Source organism: Myodes glareolus, chromosome 4 (genome assembly GCF_982192425.1).
Source record: "Myodes glareolus chromosome 4, mMyoGla1.1, whole genome shotgun sequence".
In the NCBI taxonomy this organism is placed as follows: domain Eukaryota; kingdom Metazoa; phylum Chordata; class Mammalia; order Rodentia; family Cricetidae; genus Myodes; species Myodes glareolus.
In genome coordinates, this window is record NC_142029.1 from 117,213,140 (window position 1) to 117,232,375 (window position 19,236).

General features: G+C 42.8%; 1 protein-coding gene across 1 annotated transcript; it reads left to right on the plus strand.

The window, feature by feature from the left end:
• Positions 1-260: 260 nt before the first annotated feature.
• LOC125399693 (baculoviral IAP repeat-containing protein 2) lies at positions 261-18,098 on the plus strand. Its single transcript, XM_048433229.3, has 8 exons — positions 261-1,134; positions 1,222-1,321; positions 6,731-6,809; positions 9,486-9,531; positions 13,751-13,987; positions 16,653-16,907; positions 17,342-17,383; positions 17,465-18,098. The coding sequence occupies exons 1-8, from the start codon at positions 261-263 to the stop codon at positions 17,656-17,658; spliced, it is 1,827 nt and encodes a 608-aa protein (XP_048289186.3). The 3' UTR covers positions 17,659-18,098.
• Positions 18,099-19,236: the final 1,138 nt, after the last annotated feature.

Here is a 19,236-nt window from a genome sequence, read left to right on the forward strand (position 1 = left end):
TTTAATGAAAGTAAATTATGGGCAAATAACTCTTGGGTTACCTAGAAGAGTTCATATGATTCCAGAGTCTGAGTTGTGTAGGATCTTGGAAAATAAGAGAGTTGTCTTCTGTGAAGGTGAACTCACATAAATCCAGTCAGAGAGAATTCCACCTGGTTAGGAGCCTGTTTTTGCATTCTCTGTGTGGTGGAGATTTTACTTAGTGTGAACTGAGAAGATTCATAGGGCAGTTTAAGCTGTCAGAAATACTGTCCCTACTTATGCACAAAACTGTCTCCCAGAGAGTCCTTCAAGGTCCTTTCCACCAAACAGCCAGGAAGATAATGGAAAATAGCACAGCCTTACTAAAGTGGACAAAAGAGAGCAAAGAAAAACTAAAGTACGACTTCTCCTGTGAGCTCTACAGAATGTCCACGTACTCGGCTTTTCCCGCCGGAGCTCCTGTCTCGGAAAGGAGCCTGGCTCGTGCTGGCTTTTATTACACGGGTGTCAATGACAAGGTCAAGTGCTTCTGCTGTGGACTGATGCTGGACAACTGGAAACAAGGGGACAGTCCTGTCGAAAAGCACAGACAGCTGTATCCCAGCTGCAGCTTTGTTCAGACCCTGCTTCCAGCTGGTCTGCAGTGCCCGCCTAAGGTCACAGCCCCTGTGAGAAGCGGGTTTGTACATTCCTCACCTCTGGAGCAAGGTGGCTCTCACTCCAGCTCGTCCTCAAACCCTTTGCACTCCAGAGCAGTGGAGGACTTCCTGTCCAGGACGAGTCCCCGCAGCTGTGCCATGACTACTGAAGAGGCCAGATTTCTTACTTACAGTGTGTGGCCCTTAAGCTTTCTGTCACCAGCTGACCTGGCCAGAGCCGGCTTCTATTATGTAGGGCCTGGAGACAGGGTGGCCTGCTTTGCCTGTGGTGGGAAACTGAGCAACTGGGAACCAAAGGATGACGCTATGTCAGAGCACCGGAGACATTTTCCCAACTGTCCATTTCTGGAAAACTGTTCAGAAACACAGAGGTTTAGTGTATCAAATTTGAGCATGCAGACTCACACTGCTCGAATGAGGACGTTTTTGTACTGGCCGTCTAGTGTTCCTGTTGAACCCGAGCTGCTGGCAAGCGCTGGATTCTACTACATGGGTAAGATGTTAGCGGAGAATTAGAGTTTTATTAGTTTGTTTGTGGGAATACACATGAGTCAGTTTCTGGCCTTTTTTTCTTGTTTAGATCGCAACGATGATGTGAAGTGCTTTTGCTGTGATGGTGGGCTGAGGTGCTGGGAGTCTGGAGATGACCCCTGGGTGGAGCACGCCAAGTGGTTTCCAAGGTAATTGGTTCTTTGTTTTATGTTGAGACAGGGTTTCTCTGTGTAGCCTAGGCTGTCCTGAAACTAGCTCTGTAGACCAGGCTGGCCTTGGATTCAACAGCCTCGATCCTGCCTCTGCCTCCCAGAGTGCTTGGATTAAACATGGCTAAGACTGGTTTTTGTCAATGCATCTTTAAACAGGTTTCAACTGTGACTAATCTTTGATCTCAGTAAAGACAGACTAACTGATGATCATTATCACTAGATTTTAGTACATACAGTTCACTTATTTATCAGATAGTTACATAATATTTTAGATACTAGGGGTAATAATCTGTGTTGTGAGGGAAGAGTGGATAAGGAAATACAGGGCGGTCAGGATCTACTATACTTAATGCCTTTAACCATTGTTCTGCTGGTTAGTTTCTATGATTGACACACCGGGGTCACCTGGGAAGAGGACCCTCAGTTGAAGATCGCCTCCCTCACATCTTAAAGCAGTCTGCTATGTAAACTGATGAGTTGATTTCAGCTACACAGAATCTCCGCCTCTGTCTTTTCAGCATCTCATGGCTTTGATGTCACAGTATCTTTTTAAGTTGTGTAGCCATTGTTTGTTTTTCATATGATAGTTGTAGCTATAGTTATTTCTAACACTGTATTTAATAGGACAATCGTAGCTGTAATTGTAGCTACAGAACACTGTCTTTAATAGGACAGTTGTAGCTATAATTGTAGCTGCAGTTATTTCTAACACTGTCTTTAATAGGACAATTGTAGCTATAATTGCAGCTACAGAACACTGTCTTTAATAGGACAGTTGTAGCTATAATTGCAGCTACAGTTGTGTTTAGCACTGTACTGGGCTGTGGTAGTACTGAAGATTGAATCTTGGCTTTGTGTCTAGTAGATAGCCACAGACCCTGAGCCTCAGTGTTTTCCTTTTCACCTTTATGTTAGAGTTGGTTGATTTACACTCCACAATACAGTTTGGAGAAATCTGGAGGTGATTTTGTATTTGTCTTCACCTGTAAATTTTGAACTTGCCTATGCTCTTGAGAATTGTTCGCTGTATTCTCTCATTATTGCTGACATTATCTGTCTTGTTCTGTGGAAACTCACCAAGCTCCCTGAAGATGGTATTATTGATTGCTTATTTAGACGTATGTAAGCACCTTTCTCTTTCTTCTTTTGAGTTCTTGGAAAATTATTACATAACCTTGTTATGGTTTTTGTTTTGTTTTTTAAGTTCCTTGTAGCCTTTCTTCTTAGATTTTGTGACTTTATTGAACAAGGAGCTTTAACTATAGGTAGGTGTGAGGGCTTGGGCTTGTCAGGGTATGGTAGGCTCTGACTTGTTGGGAAGCCCAGTGCCGTAATCTCCATGCAGCTTTATTAGCTGATGTCCTTGTCAGTGACGGTCGTAGAGATTCTCTGTGTCCAGGGCAATATCAAAGCTTTGGTGGCAAGGCTGAAGACTTGATCTCTTCTGTCATGGGAGACATCCTGGCCAATGGGACTCCTATTGACACCTGTTCTGGCTTGTTAGTATTCTCACAATGGTGGGGGCAGTAGCGCTGGTGATGTCTTGATGTTTGAGAACCATCTCTGTGTGTGAGTGTGTGGAGAGAGTACTGACCACTGGGCGGTGCCGTGCCATGCTGACGTCTGAGATGAGGACACGTCCCTTGAGCAGCTGGAGCAGATGTGGAGCACAGGTGCGCAGAACAGCTGCAGGGCTGGGCTTGAAGAGCACAAGAACAGTGCGTCTAGGACACAGGTTCTGGCGTCAGACTGTTGTGCAGCGAGGGAGGTGATTCCTTGCAGAGTGTTGCAGCTCCTGCTCCTTTCTGCCTCCAGGGTTCCTCAGCAGCAGTGGTGGGAACTGGCTGCTCCGTGACAGAGGAGCTTCTGAATTCAGTGCCAGTACACACTAGAGAGATTTTTGCTGTGATGCCTCATGGGGTTGGTTGTTGATGACTTCAGTGGCAAAGGTTCAGGGTTTCTGCTCAAAGCAAGCCCCTAGGAGCCATGGTGATATCTACCTGCCAGACTACTGATCCTCTGTGCCCATCTGTTTCCAGATGTCTCCCCAGTGGGCCTTCTGTACCTTCCCTCCCCTCCTTCCTTCTCTCTCTCTCTCATCTCTCTTCTCCCTCTCTCTCTGTCTCTCTCTTCTCTCTTCCTTTTGTGATCCTGGTGGTTGAGCCTCAGGCATTGAGTGTGCTATTCAAGCACCCACCACTTCCACAACCTCCACCCATATGTCTGTCTTCAGTTTATGTTAATAGGGTTATTGAGCCCTGCTTGGGCTGTTTCTTCCAAGGACAGCCCTCTTTAGTTTGGGTTTGTTATAGAAGTACACAGCCAAGAACATTGCCATCTTCCTGATAGCATTCTTGCAAACTCTCCTTTAATCTGTGATTTATATTTGTTAATCCCACTGAATGAGAGTAAAGACCATAACCCAAATTCTTTGGTTAAATTAAGCAAGCTTTATTTTTAGTCAGGGCCATCTCCCTAAAGCAGGATTTGAAAAAACAGCATTGGACACAGGAAAAGGTAGGGTTTATATAGTTCAAAAACTGTAAGACTAGGGGGTTTTCAAGGGTTGGAGAATTTCCAGAGGAATTTTAGTTATGTAGACACTTGGCTGAACATTTTTAAATTATTTGACAAAATATCTGATCTTATCAGGATATATTCAGGGGGTGAGTCAAATTCCAGACTCCATAGGGTGGGGAGCATGTCAAATCCCAGAGACTCCATAGGGTGGGGAGCATGTCAGATCCCAGAGACTCCATAGTGTGGGGAGCATGTCAAATCCCAGGGACTCCATAGGGTGGGGAGCATGTCAAATCCCAGAGACTCCATAGGGTGGGGAGCATGTCAGATCCCAGAGACTCCATAGGGTGGGGAGCATGTCAGATCCCAGGGACTCCATAGGGTGGGGAGTATGTCAAATCCCAGGGACTCCATAGGGTGGGGAGCGTGTCAGATTCCAGAGACTCCATAGGGTGGGGAGCGTGTCAGATTCCAGAGACTCCATAGAGTGGGGAGCGTGTCAAATCCCAGGGACTCCATAGGGTGGGGAGCATGTCAGATCCCAGGGACTCCATAGGGTGGGGAGCGTGTCAGATTCCAGAGACTCCATAGGGTGGGGAGCGTGTCAGATTCCAGAGACTCCATAGAGTGGGGAGCATGTCAAATCCCAGTGACAGCTAAAGCATGAGCTACTTGAATTTTGCAGCAAACAGAAATGAACTTGTTCTGACCTTATAACAAAATGGCTTCTGTCCTTAAGATTGAATCAGTTTGGTTCATCAATATTTTTACTTCTAGACTTATTACTATTGTGGTGTAATCGGACATTTCTCCCCCATCCATTTCCAAATGACCACTCATAGACTGAATATGAATTATAAATGCTCAGACTTGTTAGTTGCTACCTCTTACACTTAAATTAACCTATATTTCTGTTTATGCTTTGACATGTAGTGGTGCCTTTATTAGCCTGGCACATTCATCTCTTCCCTCTGTGTCTGGCTGGCGACTCCCTCTCCCTCTGCCCTTCTTCCTACCATCCTTAGTTTGGTCGCTTGGCCTTTACTTCCTGCCTGGCTACTGGCCAATCAGCATTTTATTAAATCAATTTGAGTGACAAATCTTAACAGTGTACTAGATTATTATTCCACAGAACTGCTGAGATGAAACATCACAACCAAAGCAACTTAGGGAGGAGAAGGTTTGTTTGGCTGATGCTTCCACATCAGAGTTTATCATCAAAGGAAGTCAGGTCAGGAAGTCAGACAGGATGGGAGCCTAGAAGCAGAAGCTGATGCAGATGCCATGATAGAGGGCTGTTTGCTGGCTCCCCATTGGCTTGCTCAGCCTGCTTTCTTATAGAACTCAGGACCACCAACTCTGTGATGGGACCACTCACAATGGACTGGGCCCTGCCCCTTCAGTTGCTGTTTATAGAAATGCCTTACAGCTTGATCTTATGGAGGCTTTTTCTCAGTTGAAGTTCTCTTCTCTCAGAAGACTTGTAACTTTTGTCAAGTTGACACAAAACTATCCAGCACAGGCGTGGTGATTGTGGTGTGCACCTTTAATCCCAGCACTCAGCAGGCAGAAGCAGGTGAATCTCGAGTTGGAGGCCAGCCTGATCTACAAAGTGAGTTCTAGGACAGCAAGGACTAAATTTAGAAACTCTTATCTTCAAAAACAAAAACAAAAACTCCAAGAACCAAAAACCAAACCAAAAACCAAAATAAACAAAAAAATAAAAAACAAAACCAGACCCCCCCCCCAAAAAAAAACCCCAAACTATCCAGCACAGTGTTTGACTGCCTGTGGCTATGTGCACATGAGTGTAGATGCCCAAGAAGACCAGAAGCGTCAGATCCCCTGGAGCTAGAGTTATAGAAGGATTGTGAGCTTCCTGACATGGGTTCGGGGAAGTGAATTGTGAGAGCAGCAAGTGAGCTATTTCCAGCCTTCCTTCCAAGCTTCTTATGTAGCAACATTATGACTTAAGGAAGGGCAAAAGGGCTTTACATACATCTAGGGATATGATTCATCTTTAGTTTAATTTTTCAAATAGCATGAGCATAGGTCAAGATTTTAGTTTGTATGCTTTTACAAGAAAATTTGAGGGGGCTGGAGAGATGACTCGGCAGTTAAGAGCACTTACTGCTCTTCCAGAGGTCCTGAGTTCAATTCCCAGCAACCACATGGTGGCTCACACCCATCTGTAATGAGATCTGGTGCCTTCTTCTGGGGCGCAGGTATGTACACAGGCAGAACACTGTATACATAATAAATAAGTAAATCTTTAAAAAAAAAAAAGAAAATTTGAAATTGGACACCCAGTTTAACATTTCTTCCAAAGGGATGGGATGGTAGTGGTTGTTATATGAACTTCCTCTGAGAGGTTTTAGTGGTTTAAATATTTGTGAGACATTGCTACAAAATGTGGAGATAAAGTACTTGGTCATGTGTTTCCTGGAGGGAGTGTTGGGGGCTGTATTTCATGATAGGAGAGTGAACTCTGGAGTAGGTTAGCAGTTACTATATTGTGAACAATGAAATTTAATAGATAATGAGTCATAGTGTTTGAAATAGTGTTAACCACAAAAAGACAATGTCTGTAACATTGTTTTTCACATGGCAACTTTTGCCCTTTCTAAGTCCAGAAGGTTTCCTTTTGTTGTGTGTAAGTGGAAGGCAACAGGAAAATGATGGGATGCACTGCCACCCTGGGAATGTGTGCTGGTGTGTGGTGGTTTGGTTTCTCATGTCTACTGGGTTGTGATGGAAATTTTTTGCTGTGGGATATAATCAAGAATATTTGGAAGTCACTCCTCTAGAATAATCAGTTCATTTTTGATATGAAATGATTTAAAATAGTTTTGTTTTATATTTTAGGTGTGAGTTCTTGATCCGGATGAAAGGGCAGGAGTTTGTTGATGAGATTCAAGCTAGATATCCTCATCTCCTTGAGCAGGTAAACTGGTTCTTCAGACCGACATGCACTCTGGAGGTGACACATTGGTAAAGGGCCTCCTAGGCAGTGTGAGGCCCTGAATTCAGATCCCAGCACCACGGACAAAGCTGGGTGTGGCAGCATGCATAACTCCATGGAGCTCTCTATCCAGATATTGGAACTATTCAGTGAGTTCTAGGTTGAATGGAACAGAGAGCCTGCCTTACATACAAGGTGTAGAACTGTTGAGAAAGACATCTGTGTCTACCTTTGTCCTCTACGTGGATGCACATGTAGTTGCACACACCCACGTGAACAGGTCCATATACTTGCTCCATATACATGCAAACAAAAATACAGTATTGAACTATGCTATAGAATAAGTACAGAAATTTCAGAAGTGATATTTATATCAATTTTATTAATTCTTTGTACAAAATTTTTTGTTGGTGGAGTCTGCTTGTTTGTTACTGGCCACCCAGACCTGAAATAATCACACAGAAACTATATTAATTAAAACACTGCTCAGCCTATTAGCTTTGGCTTCTTATTAACTCTTATATCTTAAATTAACCCATTCCTAATTTTTTTTTTGTGTTTTACCATGAGGATTGTGGTTTACTGGTAAAGTTCCAGGCTGTCTGTCTCCTTTTTCAGCTACATGGCATCTCTCTGCCTCTGCCTTCTTTCTCCTAGCATTCAGTTTAGTTTTCCCACCTAACTCTATTCTGCCCTGCCACAGGCCAGAGACACTTCTTTATTAACCAATGGTAATAAAACATAGTCACAGTATACAAAGGGGAATCCATAATCAATTTTTGAGGCAAAATTAGAGTTTATTAAATTCTTATAGCAATTTTAAGCAATATAGTTAGGAAAAGAAATATGATTAAGAAGGAAGACACACCTGAGGTTGTGTGTGCTTAGACACCTGAGGTTGTGTGTGCTTAACAGACACCTAAGGTTGTGGGTGTGTGCTTAACAGACACCTGAGGTCGTGAGTGTGTGCTTAACAGACACCTGAGGTCGTGAGTGTATGCTTAGACACCTGAGGTTGTGGGTGTGTGCTTAGACACCTGAGGTCGTGAGTGTGTGCTTAGACACCTGAGGTCGTGAGTGTGTGCTTAGACACCTGAGGTTGTGGGTGTGTGCTTAGACACCTGAGGTCGTGGGTGTGTGCTTAGACACCTGAGGTTGTGGGTGTGTGCTTAGACACCTGAGGTTGTGGGTGTGTGCTTAACAGACACCTGAGGTTGTGAGTGTGTGCTTAGACACCTGAGGTTGTGGGTGTGTGCTTAGACACCTGAGGTTGTGGGTGTGTGCTTAACAGACACCTGAGGTTGTGAGTGTGTGCTTAGACACCTGAGGTTGTGAGTGTATGCTTAACAGACACCTGAGTTGTGAGTGTGTGCTTAGACACCTGAGGTTGTGAGTGTGTGCTTAACAGACACCTGAGGTTGTGAGTGTGTGCTTAGACACCTGAGGTTGTGAGTGTGTGCTTAGATAGACACCTGAGGTTGTGAGTGTATGCTTAACAGACACCTGAGGTTGTGAGTGTGTGCTTAGACACCTGAGGTTGTGAGTGTGTGCTTAACAGACACCTGAGGTTGTGAGTGTGTGCTTAGACACCTGAGGTTGTGAGTGTGTGCTTAGACACCTGAGGTTGTGAGTGTGTGCTTAGACACCTGAGGTTGTGAGTGTGTGCTTAGACACCTGAGGTCGTGAGTGTGTGCTTAGACACCTGAGGTCGTGAGTGTATGCTTAACAGACACCTGAGGTTGTGAGTGTGTGCTTAACAGACACCTGAGGTTGTGAGTGTGTGCTTAGACACCTGAGGTCGTGAGTGTATGCTTAACAGACACCTGAGGTTGTGAGTGTGTGCTTAGACACCTGAGGTTGTGAGTGTGTGCTTAGACACCTGAGGTTGTGGGTGTGTGCTTAGAAGAGCTGCCATCTTCGAGTTACATGTCATGTAGCCATTGGTACTGCATCCTTGATAGTTTTGTTACTAACTTGCTGCTCAGGCTTCTTCATAAATAACTGTTTTTTCTTTTACTTTTTTGAAAAATCTTATAACCTGCCATGTATAGAATTTTTTTAATGGGGTTGAAGAGCTATCTTCAATGTCTCTAGTCTTTTCCAGTAAACAAACAGATGAACAAAAACCTTTTTAGGAGTTAAGACCTTTTAAGAGTTACCTAAATGGAATACTGCTTTTTCAGTGGAATGAGGAGGCACTGCTGTCATCATGGTGTTCTCTAAAATGGAAGATATACTTGAATTCTAAATCGGATGTAGATTAAGTGTATGCATAGCTGTATGATAACTATGGTGAAATAAAACCAAGTAAAGTGTTCATATGAATTATTTATTACAGAGGTTTGAGACATGGAGTTGAGGCATGCTTTGAACTCCTAGTTTTCCTTCCTTACAGGACTGTGCCGCATACCTGTCTTAAAACTAAATATCTGAGTCACCCAGTTTCCTGAAGGGTGTATGCATTTATTAAAGTCAATGTTGCTTGCTTGGGCGTGCTCGTTCATCCCATCAGCCCTGTATTTGGAAAGCTGAGGCAGGACAATTGTCATGAGTCCTAGGCCAGCCTCAGCAACAGAGTGAGACCCTATCTTATTGACTGTGCTGTTTAGACTGTTTGAGACTCCTGATTTACCTGCTAAGTGTTCTCTTATTTCATAGCTGTTGTCCACTTCAGACACCCCAGGAGAAGAAAATGACCCTCCAAGTAAGTAGGAAACCTTCAAATGCAACTATGAGTCTGTGTAAGAATATTAGGAATGAAAGTATATTAAAGGGAGTCAGATGGAAAATTGTGAGACATTAACCGGAAAGTTACTTGTTTAGTAAGATTTGTGACATTTTAAAAGATTCTAGGACATTTATTGGTCTTTAAAGTGCTGACATTTCTTCAGAGACAAGACACACATAGAAAACAAATAGCCCAACTCTGTGTCAAATGAAAGGTGGAATAAGCTTTACCTATAGAGAGGAGAGGTGCTGTGCCTCGAGTATGTTTGAAAAGGCCAGGCTTGCCGCTGATTTATGATGGGGCTGGGTATTAGGTATAAAGACAGGGACACAGTACTAAAGTGCCCCGGCCTCCGGATTAGAGCTGCCTTTTAGCCATAGCTCAGGAGTTTGTGTATGTGATCTTCATGTGTCGTGGTCTCCAGGGCTGAAGGAGCCATCACTTTATGTTCTAATCACATCAGAGGGGAGTGCTGGTCTGACTCACCATTTCAAGAGAGGCATTGGCAGCTGTGGAGGTGTAACAGAGAATGGGGGACCAAGATATAGAAACCATGACTCAGCAATAGATTAGGCACTTGGTCATGGCAACTGTTGGACTCCACAGTGGGTAAGGGACTTGGTCAGGAGAGGAAGGAGTCCCTAAGTATGTGGTACCTCCCCCGTGTAGAACTGGGGAAGGTGAAGGAGTGGATAGCTGTCCTTTTGTTTGTCTGCTTGGTTTTTCTGTTTTTTGTTTTTCAAGACAGGGTTTCTCTCTTTAACAGCCCTAGTTGTCCTGGAACTAGCTCTTGTAGACCAGGACTCGAATTGGATAGCTGTTCTTATTTAATGTTTATTTAGGCTGATGCCGAGGCTAGAATCCAGGGCCTTGTGTATGCTAGACACATGCTATGCCATGCTATGTCTTGGTTTAGCATGCTATATTTCCAGCCTCTTAAAATTTGCATCTTGTTTTGTCTATAAAATCACTTTGCCGGTCTTCAGAATGATTGTTGCGCATTCTTTCTTTACAGATTCATGCTTTTAATTTACAAAATTCTCTTTTAAAAGAATGTATAAGAGGTTGTACATGTGTGTATGGTGTATGTTTGGGCATGAAAGTGCCACAGTGCACATGTAGAGATGAGAAGATTCTTCTCAGGAGCCAGTTCTCTCTTAGCTTTACATGGGTTCTGGGGACCATTCTGGCTGGCCTGGCAAGCACTTTTCCCTCTGAGCCATCTCGATAGCACTTTAGCTCTTCCCACAGTTTTGTAGTTCATGTACTTCACTGAGAAAATAGAATGGAAAGAGAACTCTTTCAGAACCACTAGTCTCCATGTACTCTCTTCTCTGTTTTTTTATTTATGTATTTCTCCTTTATTCATTCGTTTTTAATTTAGGGGCTTATAATTCGACTCAACTGCTTTAAACTTTTTTTTTTGTAAAGATTTTATTTATTATGTATGCAGTGTTCTGCCTACATGTTTGCCTGCATGCCAGAAGAGGGCACCAGATCTCATAGGTGATTGTGAGCCACCATGTCGTTGCTGGGAATTGAACTTAGGACCTCTGGAAGAGCAACCAGTGCTCTTAACCTCTGAGCCACCTCTCCAGCCCTGGCTTTGAACTTTGAAGCCTCATCCTCTGAGTGCGGTAGCACAGGTATATGCCACCATACCTGGCCTCGTCCTCTGGATTATGTCCCCTACTGCTGATTTGGTAATGGAAAGAAGGAAGGAGTCTTGTCATAGTCACTGGAAGCTGCTGTATTAGAAGATCTCTTACTTACCCGGCATCTGGCATTTGATGCAGTTGAGTGCTGCTTTGGGAAGCGTGCTGTGCTGTATTCTTGGCTGCCCTAACCTAGAGTGAGATCTTACGGCTTTTGTCCGCCCAGTGCTGGGGTGACGACTGCACTCCAGCACACGGGCTGTGTTCTCAGCATACCCTGTGGTCAGCTTCCCTGACAGCATTCTTCCGTTGATTCTGAGCAGTCTCTTTGCCAGCTCTTTTCTAAGTGACACACTACCATATGAAGTGTACCTTGTGCTTAGGTCACGTGGGTGCCAGGTTGCAATGTCCAGTTTTCTGCTTCAGTTTCCAAGTGCTTCCATTTCTGGCTAAAGTAGCTGTTTCAGTAAATATACCAAAGCAATGTTTCACTCCTCAGAGGTTCTGCTCTCACCCTCCCCATCTCAGTTCATAACACTCAGCTATAGAACCAGCTAATGCCTTCCTAGTTTGGCCAGAAACTCACCATCTACCCACTGCCAGCCTCATCCATGCTACCTAATGTATCCTTACAGTTCTCCCTGATCCTAGGTTGCCCACTAGTCCATCTCTGCGTGTGTCCAGTCACCTTCAGAATAGCCCTCTGCTCAAGACCCTCCTCGAGTTCTGGCAAACGTAGGGTGATGTAGACACTCTTTACAAAGCTGCATGCCATTGGCTGCTGTCCACTGTCTAGTGCCACCTTTATTTCATGCCAAGCTTTTGTCCTTTTTTAAGGCTATTATGTTTGCTGTTCTGTTCAGACATTCCCATTGCTTACTTTACCATTTCAATTGTAGGGTACTGTTTTTTTTTTTCAGTATTATTCTCTGGAGGAGGTGTAAGGGATCAAGGCTGTTTTGGTTTCGTCAGACATGCTTTTCAGGAGGTTGCTCTCCACACTTTGACATTGGGTGTTTATTGTGCGAGTTTCCAGCAGGTGGCAGTCCAGTCTCTCAATTCCTACTTTCAGCACCTTATATTTTCATCGTCATAACCTCTCTACTCAGAATATCATTCCTTTTACTTATTTAACTGTGTTTTTGTTTTATCTTTATCCTTCCCATGTTTGTTATTTTCTCTGTCTCGCGTATGTAACGTTTAGACATTATCCATCATTCAAGTCTGATACATCTCCATTGGTGGTGTTATCTAACCCAAGTGCTTCATGTGTGCTTGGCAAGAACTCACCACACTGTGCCAGGCCCCGGCTGCACACCTAACATGCCATCACATGTTATGAGGGGAAGAGAGTAGTTACATGCTTGATTGCTGGAAATAGAGTTCTCAAGTATGCCAGACAAGTCCTCTACCTAGGCCACACCACCATTTCTTAAATTTTGTAATGTTTTGTTTGTTTGTTGTGTTTAGTTTTACTGTGCTATCAACCAAATGCTAGATAAGCATTCTACAAAGGTGCTGTACCTCCATGTTAACCCTGTTTCCTACTGTTTTTATTTATTGATTTTTATTTTGGGGGAATATCTTGTTAAATCTCTTTTATGAGTATCAGGGAAGGACCTGAGGCTTTTCCTGTTCCATCACATGATAATTGTTTCTCTGATTTTCCTCCTTGGAGGTAATTTCTCACTTCTTTATTTTTGTAGCATATTGGTTTTTAAAAATGAATGTATATTAGAGTCATTTAGGAAAATCTTTTAAAAAATTAATTTTTATTTTATATTGTTGTGTATGAGAGAGAGACACAGAGAGGGCTAATTATGTCAGGACCCATCCTCTCCTTCGGGTTTCAGGAACTGAATTTGGGTCAGCTTGTGCAGAAACCCTTTTACCATGAACCATCTTGCTTATTTGATTTTTGAAATTTTTTTTTAAATGTATGTATGTATTTTGTACGTGTGAGTGCACATGTCACAGCATGTGTGTGGAGGTCAAGAGGACAACTTTGGGGGTTGAAGAGCACTGATTGCTCTTCCAGAGGACCTATGCTCAATGTCCAGAGCCTACATGGCAGCTCACAACTCTGTGTGGCTCCAGTTCCAGGGATTCAACACCTTTACACAGACATACATGTAGGCGCAAAACACCAGTCCACTTAATAAAAGTAAATAAATCATTTTTTTAAAAAAGGAAAATTTGGGAAGTTGGTTCTTTTCTCCTACCCTTATGGATTCTGTGAATTGAACTTAAAGCTGTCAGGCTTGGCAACAGTTGCCTTTACCACCGAGCCATCTCATCCACAATGGTGAAATTTTTATTAAGTACGTCTAGATGTATGAACTATAGGAAGTAATTTTTTTAAAATGCATAGTACATTAAATGTATTTTCGTGTAATCATTATCAAGTTTAAATTTTATTGATGGTAATTTAACTAATGCATATGATATATTTCCCTTATCAGCATATGGAAATAAAGATAATTATTTTCCGTAGTTTTAACTTTGTGGAGTTTAATATTAGCTAATTTGTTTACAAACAGTTGTGCATTTCGGACCTGGCGAGAGTTCAGAAGACGCGGTCATGATGAACACGCCTGTTGTTAAGGCAGCTTTGGAAATGGGCTTCAATAGGAGCCTGGTAAGACAGACGGTTCAGCAGCAAATCCTGGCCACCGGTGAGAACTACAGGACCGTCAGCGATATTGTCTCAGCGCTTCTTAGTGCTGAGGGTGAGAGAAGAGAAGAGAAGGACAGACAGACTGAAGAAACAGCATCAGGTATTGCGGTGTTGGTGGCTGTGTGTAACATAAGTTACGTGTTACATGGCAGCACCCTCAGCCCACATCCATAAATTGCTGGTGACATCACCTCTCCCCCCCCTACCAGTATTTATTAACTGTTTGCCAAGCTCAGGTGACTTCATATTCCATCCGTAGCTAGTACTACCCTTGATTCCCCTAGCTCCCGGCCCCTACTGCCAAAGTGCTGGAATGACATATATGCTACCGTACCCAGATTTGCAATAAATGAAGTTTTTTTTCTTGAGCTATATGGCATTTCTTCCTTATACATAGCTAAATTTTAAAAGCATGATTTAGGGGGTTGGAGAGAGGACTCAGTGGCTAAGAACTTTTGCTGCTCTTGCAAAGGGTCTGGGTTTGGTTCCCATCACCCATGTCAAATCCAGTGTCTGGGGTATCTGACACCCTCTTGTGACCTTTGTATGCACCTGGTACACATACATTCCCACAGGCCCATACAAATACACATAAAAATGAATACTTTTCAGTTTTTAAAGGAAGATTTTAGAATTGATTCAGAGCTTACTATAGTGGAATAGGCCTAGCCTAGTTCCTACAATCCTGGCATTCAGGAGAGTAAGACAGGAGTATGTTAAGTTCAGGGACAACCTAGGCTACATATCAAGAATCTCTTTAAAAGATTCAAATATTTCTACTTTTTAAATAAACTTCCTTCAAATTTGGTTTCTAATACGGTATTTTACTAGTAGTCCTTGGTAGGTGATTCTTATACCAAAAAGCCAGCTTCAGATGACATCCTGGGCTGTGGTCTTTTGCACAACCCAACAACAGTGTATAAATGATTCTGATATTTGCATATATTTTTTCACTTTTTTTTAATGGGTTTTTTGAGACAGGGTTTCTCTATAGCTTTGTAGCCTAACCAGGAACTAGCTCTTGTAGACCAGGCTGGCCTCAGACTCAGAGATCTGCCTGCCTCTACCTCCTGAGTGCTGGGATTTAAGGCCTGTGCCACTACTGTCCAGTTAGATTTTTTTCACATCTTAATAAGTCTCCTGAGTAATATCTTCAACAAATGTTTTCATATGTTTAAATATGTAAGCAGCAAAGGCAGATGGTGTGAGAGTGCTGGTCGTTCTCAGGGAGCATGTAGGCCAGCTGGGAAACTAGGTTACAGAAGACAGTCACGGAGCTGGCAGAGGGCCTGCAAGGTGGCTTAGTGGGAAAAGGTACTTGCTGCCCGCCCTCAAAGTCTTAGCTCAGTACCTGAGATCACATGATAGGAGGAGAGAACCAGTTCCTACAGTTGTCCATGGCACTGTGTATGCACACACACACACACACACACACACACACACACACACACACACACGTATAAAAACCTTAGAGAGCTATCAGGGAAGCAAAGGTTCAGTGTATTGCGTAAATAGGAGTATTAGGTTGAAAACACTTTTGTCCTTAACTAAAGGTAGAAATAGTTTAGGTTAGTGAGGCTCTTGCTCCAAGCCTGATGACTGAGTTTGATGTCCAGGACCCACATGGTGGAAGGTGAGAATTGATCCCTACAAGCTGCCTGCTGTGGCATCTCCACCCTCACCCCCAAGGAAGAAACTGGTTTTTTTTTGTTTTTTGTTTTTTTAAAAAAAGGACTAGTTCAAGACAGCCTTATTGTATGTCCATATAGCAAAATGTTTGAAACTCTAATTTCTGGATTGAGACAAATCTGTATTTAAATTCTGATGTTTTTCAGTTAGTAGGTAGGCATCTCATTCAACTAAACTTAAGATTTCTTACCTCTGAAGTGAGGTAATCTCTCATGAACAAGCTGGATTCAGTTTCTAAAGCTGCACTATAAATTTAGATTTATAAAATGTGCCAAGTATTGTGTTAAGTGGTGTATGTGCATTTTATTGACCTCTAAGGAAGGTGCTGTATTCTTCCTATTCAGATCGGGAAGCTGAGGTGTACAGTGGGGGACAAGGCTGACATGGCTAGGCTTCCTGGGCAAGCAGCAAAGTCCATCTTGATTTGTAGCTAAGCCCTTGCGTTCACAGATGGTGTGGACCCTGAAAGGACATTAGCACTATGTAAACCCAGCTGGGTGGTTCATGCCTGTAACCCCAGCACTGGGAAGGGAAGTAAAGTCATGATGGTCAGGGCTATCCTGACTACATCAGAGCCTGGATATATAAGGTCCTGTCTCAGTAACTAACAAACCAGAAACCTCAACTAGTTTAGGACTGGTTTGACAACTCATTTTGTGGCCCTTGACAAGCCAGTCATGCCATTCAGAGGCTCCCTATCTGGAAGATACTTGGCCTTTTTGAATATAACAGTTTGCCTGTACTTAAGAAGTAAAGTGATATAATACAGATAAAAATAAATTACATTTTAATTCCATGGTAGAGAAAGAAAGAAAAGAGGGCACATGTTTTACTACTCTAAAGTTTTCTGTTTGTTCTCAACAATTTGAAGACATGTGTCTGGGTCCATCAGCGTTCATACTTGAAAGTATGTGCTTGTATGGAACTCTGAGTTTAATCTGGAGTTTAGTTTAGGAAGGCAGTATCGACATACAAACGATATTTTCCTTCTCCTTCACACTCAATGCTTCATTTGGGTGTATTTGGGGGCATTTGAAATTTAATGTATCCTTCTTCTTGCTTGTTTTTAACTGAAGGTGACTTGCAGTTAATTCGGAAGAATAGAATGGCCCTCTTTCAGCAGTTGACATGTGTCCTTCCGATCTTGGACAGTCTTCTTGAAGCCAGTGTAATTACTAAGCAGGAGCATGATATTATCAGACAGAAAACACAGATACCCTTACAAGCAAGAGAACTGATTGACACCATTTTAGTCAAAGGAAATGCTGCAGCCAACATCTTCAAAACCTGTCTGAAGGAAATCGACTCCACATTGTATGAGAACTTATTTGGTGAGTTTGTTGGAGAAAGTATTTAGATACCCTTAGGGTTTTGTTCATCTCTCTGTTGAGCAAGCAGAATAAATCCAGTTGAACTGTAATCTTTACATATTACCTATTTAAAAAAAACCCCAGGGGGCTGGAGAGATGGCTCAGCGGTTAAGAGCATTGCCTGCTCTTCCAAAGGTCCTGAGTTCAATTCCCAGCAACCACATGGTGGCTCACAACCATCTGTCATGAAGCCTGGTGTCCTCTTCTGGCCTGCAGACAGAATACTGTATACATAATAAACAAATAAATAAATATTTAAAAAAACCAAAAAAACCTGGTGTATTTTACTGTCTAGGTAGTATTCCTTGTACTATAGCAAAAATCTATATAAAAATAGTAAGTTAAAAAGTTTTATATTGCTAGAGTAATGATTTTTGTATGCTGTCTTTTTTCAGTGGAAAAGAATATGAAGTATATTCCAGCAGAAGATGTCTCAGGTACGGTGCAGTCAGCACTCCACCATTGTCTCTGTTACTTCCTAGACATCACATTTCACTCACACTCTTTTCTGGTCTTAGGCTTGTCGTTGGAAGAGCAGTTGCGGAGATTGCAAGAAGAACGAACTTGCAAAGTGTGTATGGACAGAGAGGTTTCTATTGTGTTCATTCCTTGTGGTCATCTGGTAGTCTGTCAGGAATGTGCCCCTTCCTTGAGAAAGTGCCCCATCTGCAGGGGTACAATCAAGGGGACTGTGCGTACTTTTCTCTCATAAATGAAGAGTGGTTCTAAAGTATTGCTGGGTACCAGAAGCCGTTTGAACAAAGAATGAATTACCAGTTCAGCTAGTACATTCATGTTTGTTCTTCTTCAGAATTAATAATCTTGCTTCATGAAAGGTAGTGTTGTATATGTAATCTTAATCTGTGTAGTTGCAAGGGAAGTTCCTCTGCTGATAAGCTATGGAAGGAGTGGGTGCTTCTGTGTGTCATTCAGGAGTTTCTGGGCTTGGAGTTTGTGAAACTTTAGATTTGGGTGACGTGGAGCTCAGAAATCCTGGAAACCGGTAGCCCTGGCCCTCAGCGGTTAGGGTACCCCATGCTTTTTGGTGTTTTTCCCTCTGGAAAATAAGGATTTTTGTGTTACTTGGTAATAAGATTTCCCCCTATTTGTGAGAAACATACTAATAAAGTGGTTTTAAAGGCTTGCATCATACTTTTCTCCCGACTGAAAAGTAATTTCCCGAAGACTTAGTTGCACTCATTTGCTCTTAGGTTAAAATAAATGAATTCATAAAATAAATTGCTAAAGTGTTTCTAATAATGTGATTCATGAAAATCCCTTTAGCTAACAAACTGTGTATGCTTTGCAAATAAAGCATTGGGCGAAGACTTCACTATCAAAACACTCAGCACAGTTCACATGAGAACATACAAGAAGCAGTGAACTTGCCTGGTGTGGAGGTTTTGGTGGGGTTCGGAGATAGAACACAGACAGTGATAAGCAATACCGTGTTTGTGGAGTGGATCATGTGTGACCTGTCCCAGATGTAGGTCTGGTACATTTCTGAAGATGTGACCTGTCCCAGATGTAGGTCTGGTACATTTGTGAAGATGTGACCTGTCCCAGATGTAGGTCTGGTAGATTTGTGAAGATGTGAAATGTATTTTAAAACACAAAACAAGCTAGACATGGTGGCACACACTTTTAATCCCATCACTCAGGAGGCAGAAACAAGTGGATCTCTGTGAGTTCGAGGCCAGCCTGGTCTACAGAGAGAGTTCCAGGACAGGCTGGAGATTTACACAGAGAAGCCCTGTCTCAAAAAACAAAAAACACATGAAACAAAGCGTGGTGGTACAGAGACCTTCAGTCTCACCAGAGGCAGGTGGATCTCTGCTGATTGGATTTTGACAGCAAATTAAGACATACCTGGGAAGAGGGAATCTTAACTGAGAAAATACAAAGATTGGTTTGTCAGAGAGTCTGTGGGGCATTTTCTTGATTAATGATTGATGTGGGAAGTCCCAGTCCATTGTAGGTGGTGCCACCTCTGAGCAGGTGGTCCTGGGTGGTACACAAAAGCAAGCCAGTAAGCAGCTCTCCTCCATGGCCTGTTTCAGCTCCTGCCCTGACTCCCCTCAGTGACGGAGTGTGACCTGAGAGCTGTGAGCTGAGACAAACCCTGTCCTCCCCAAGTTGCTTTTGGTTATGGTGTTTATCATAGCAATAAAAAGCTAACCAAGATAAAGCACAGATGACCTGGACTATACAGTGAGTTCCAGAGCAGCTTGTGAGACAGAACCACACACAGAACAGAACCCTCTGTATTAGGGCTCTCTAGAGGAACAGA

What these genes read in the sequence shown, in the direction of transcription:
- LOC125399693 (XM_048433229.3), top strand. Translation starts at nt 261, where the DNA reads ATGCACAAAACTGTCTCCCAGAGAGTCCTTCAAGGTCCTTTCCACCAA. An exon ending in CGCTGGATTCTACTACATGG is followed by an intron (nt 1,135 to 1,221) that starts GTAAGATGTTAG and finishes TTTCTTGTTTAG; the next exon opens with ATCGCAACGATGATGTGAAG. An exon ending in GACTGAAGAAACAGCATCAG is followed by an intron (nt 13,988 to 16,652) that starts GTATTGCGGTGT and finishes TTTTAACTGAAG; the next exon opens with GTGACTTGCAGTTAATTCGG.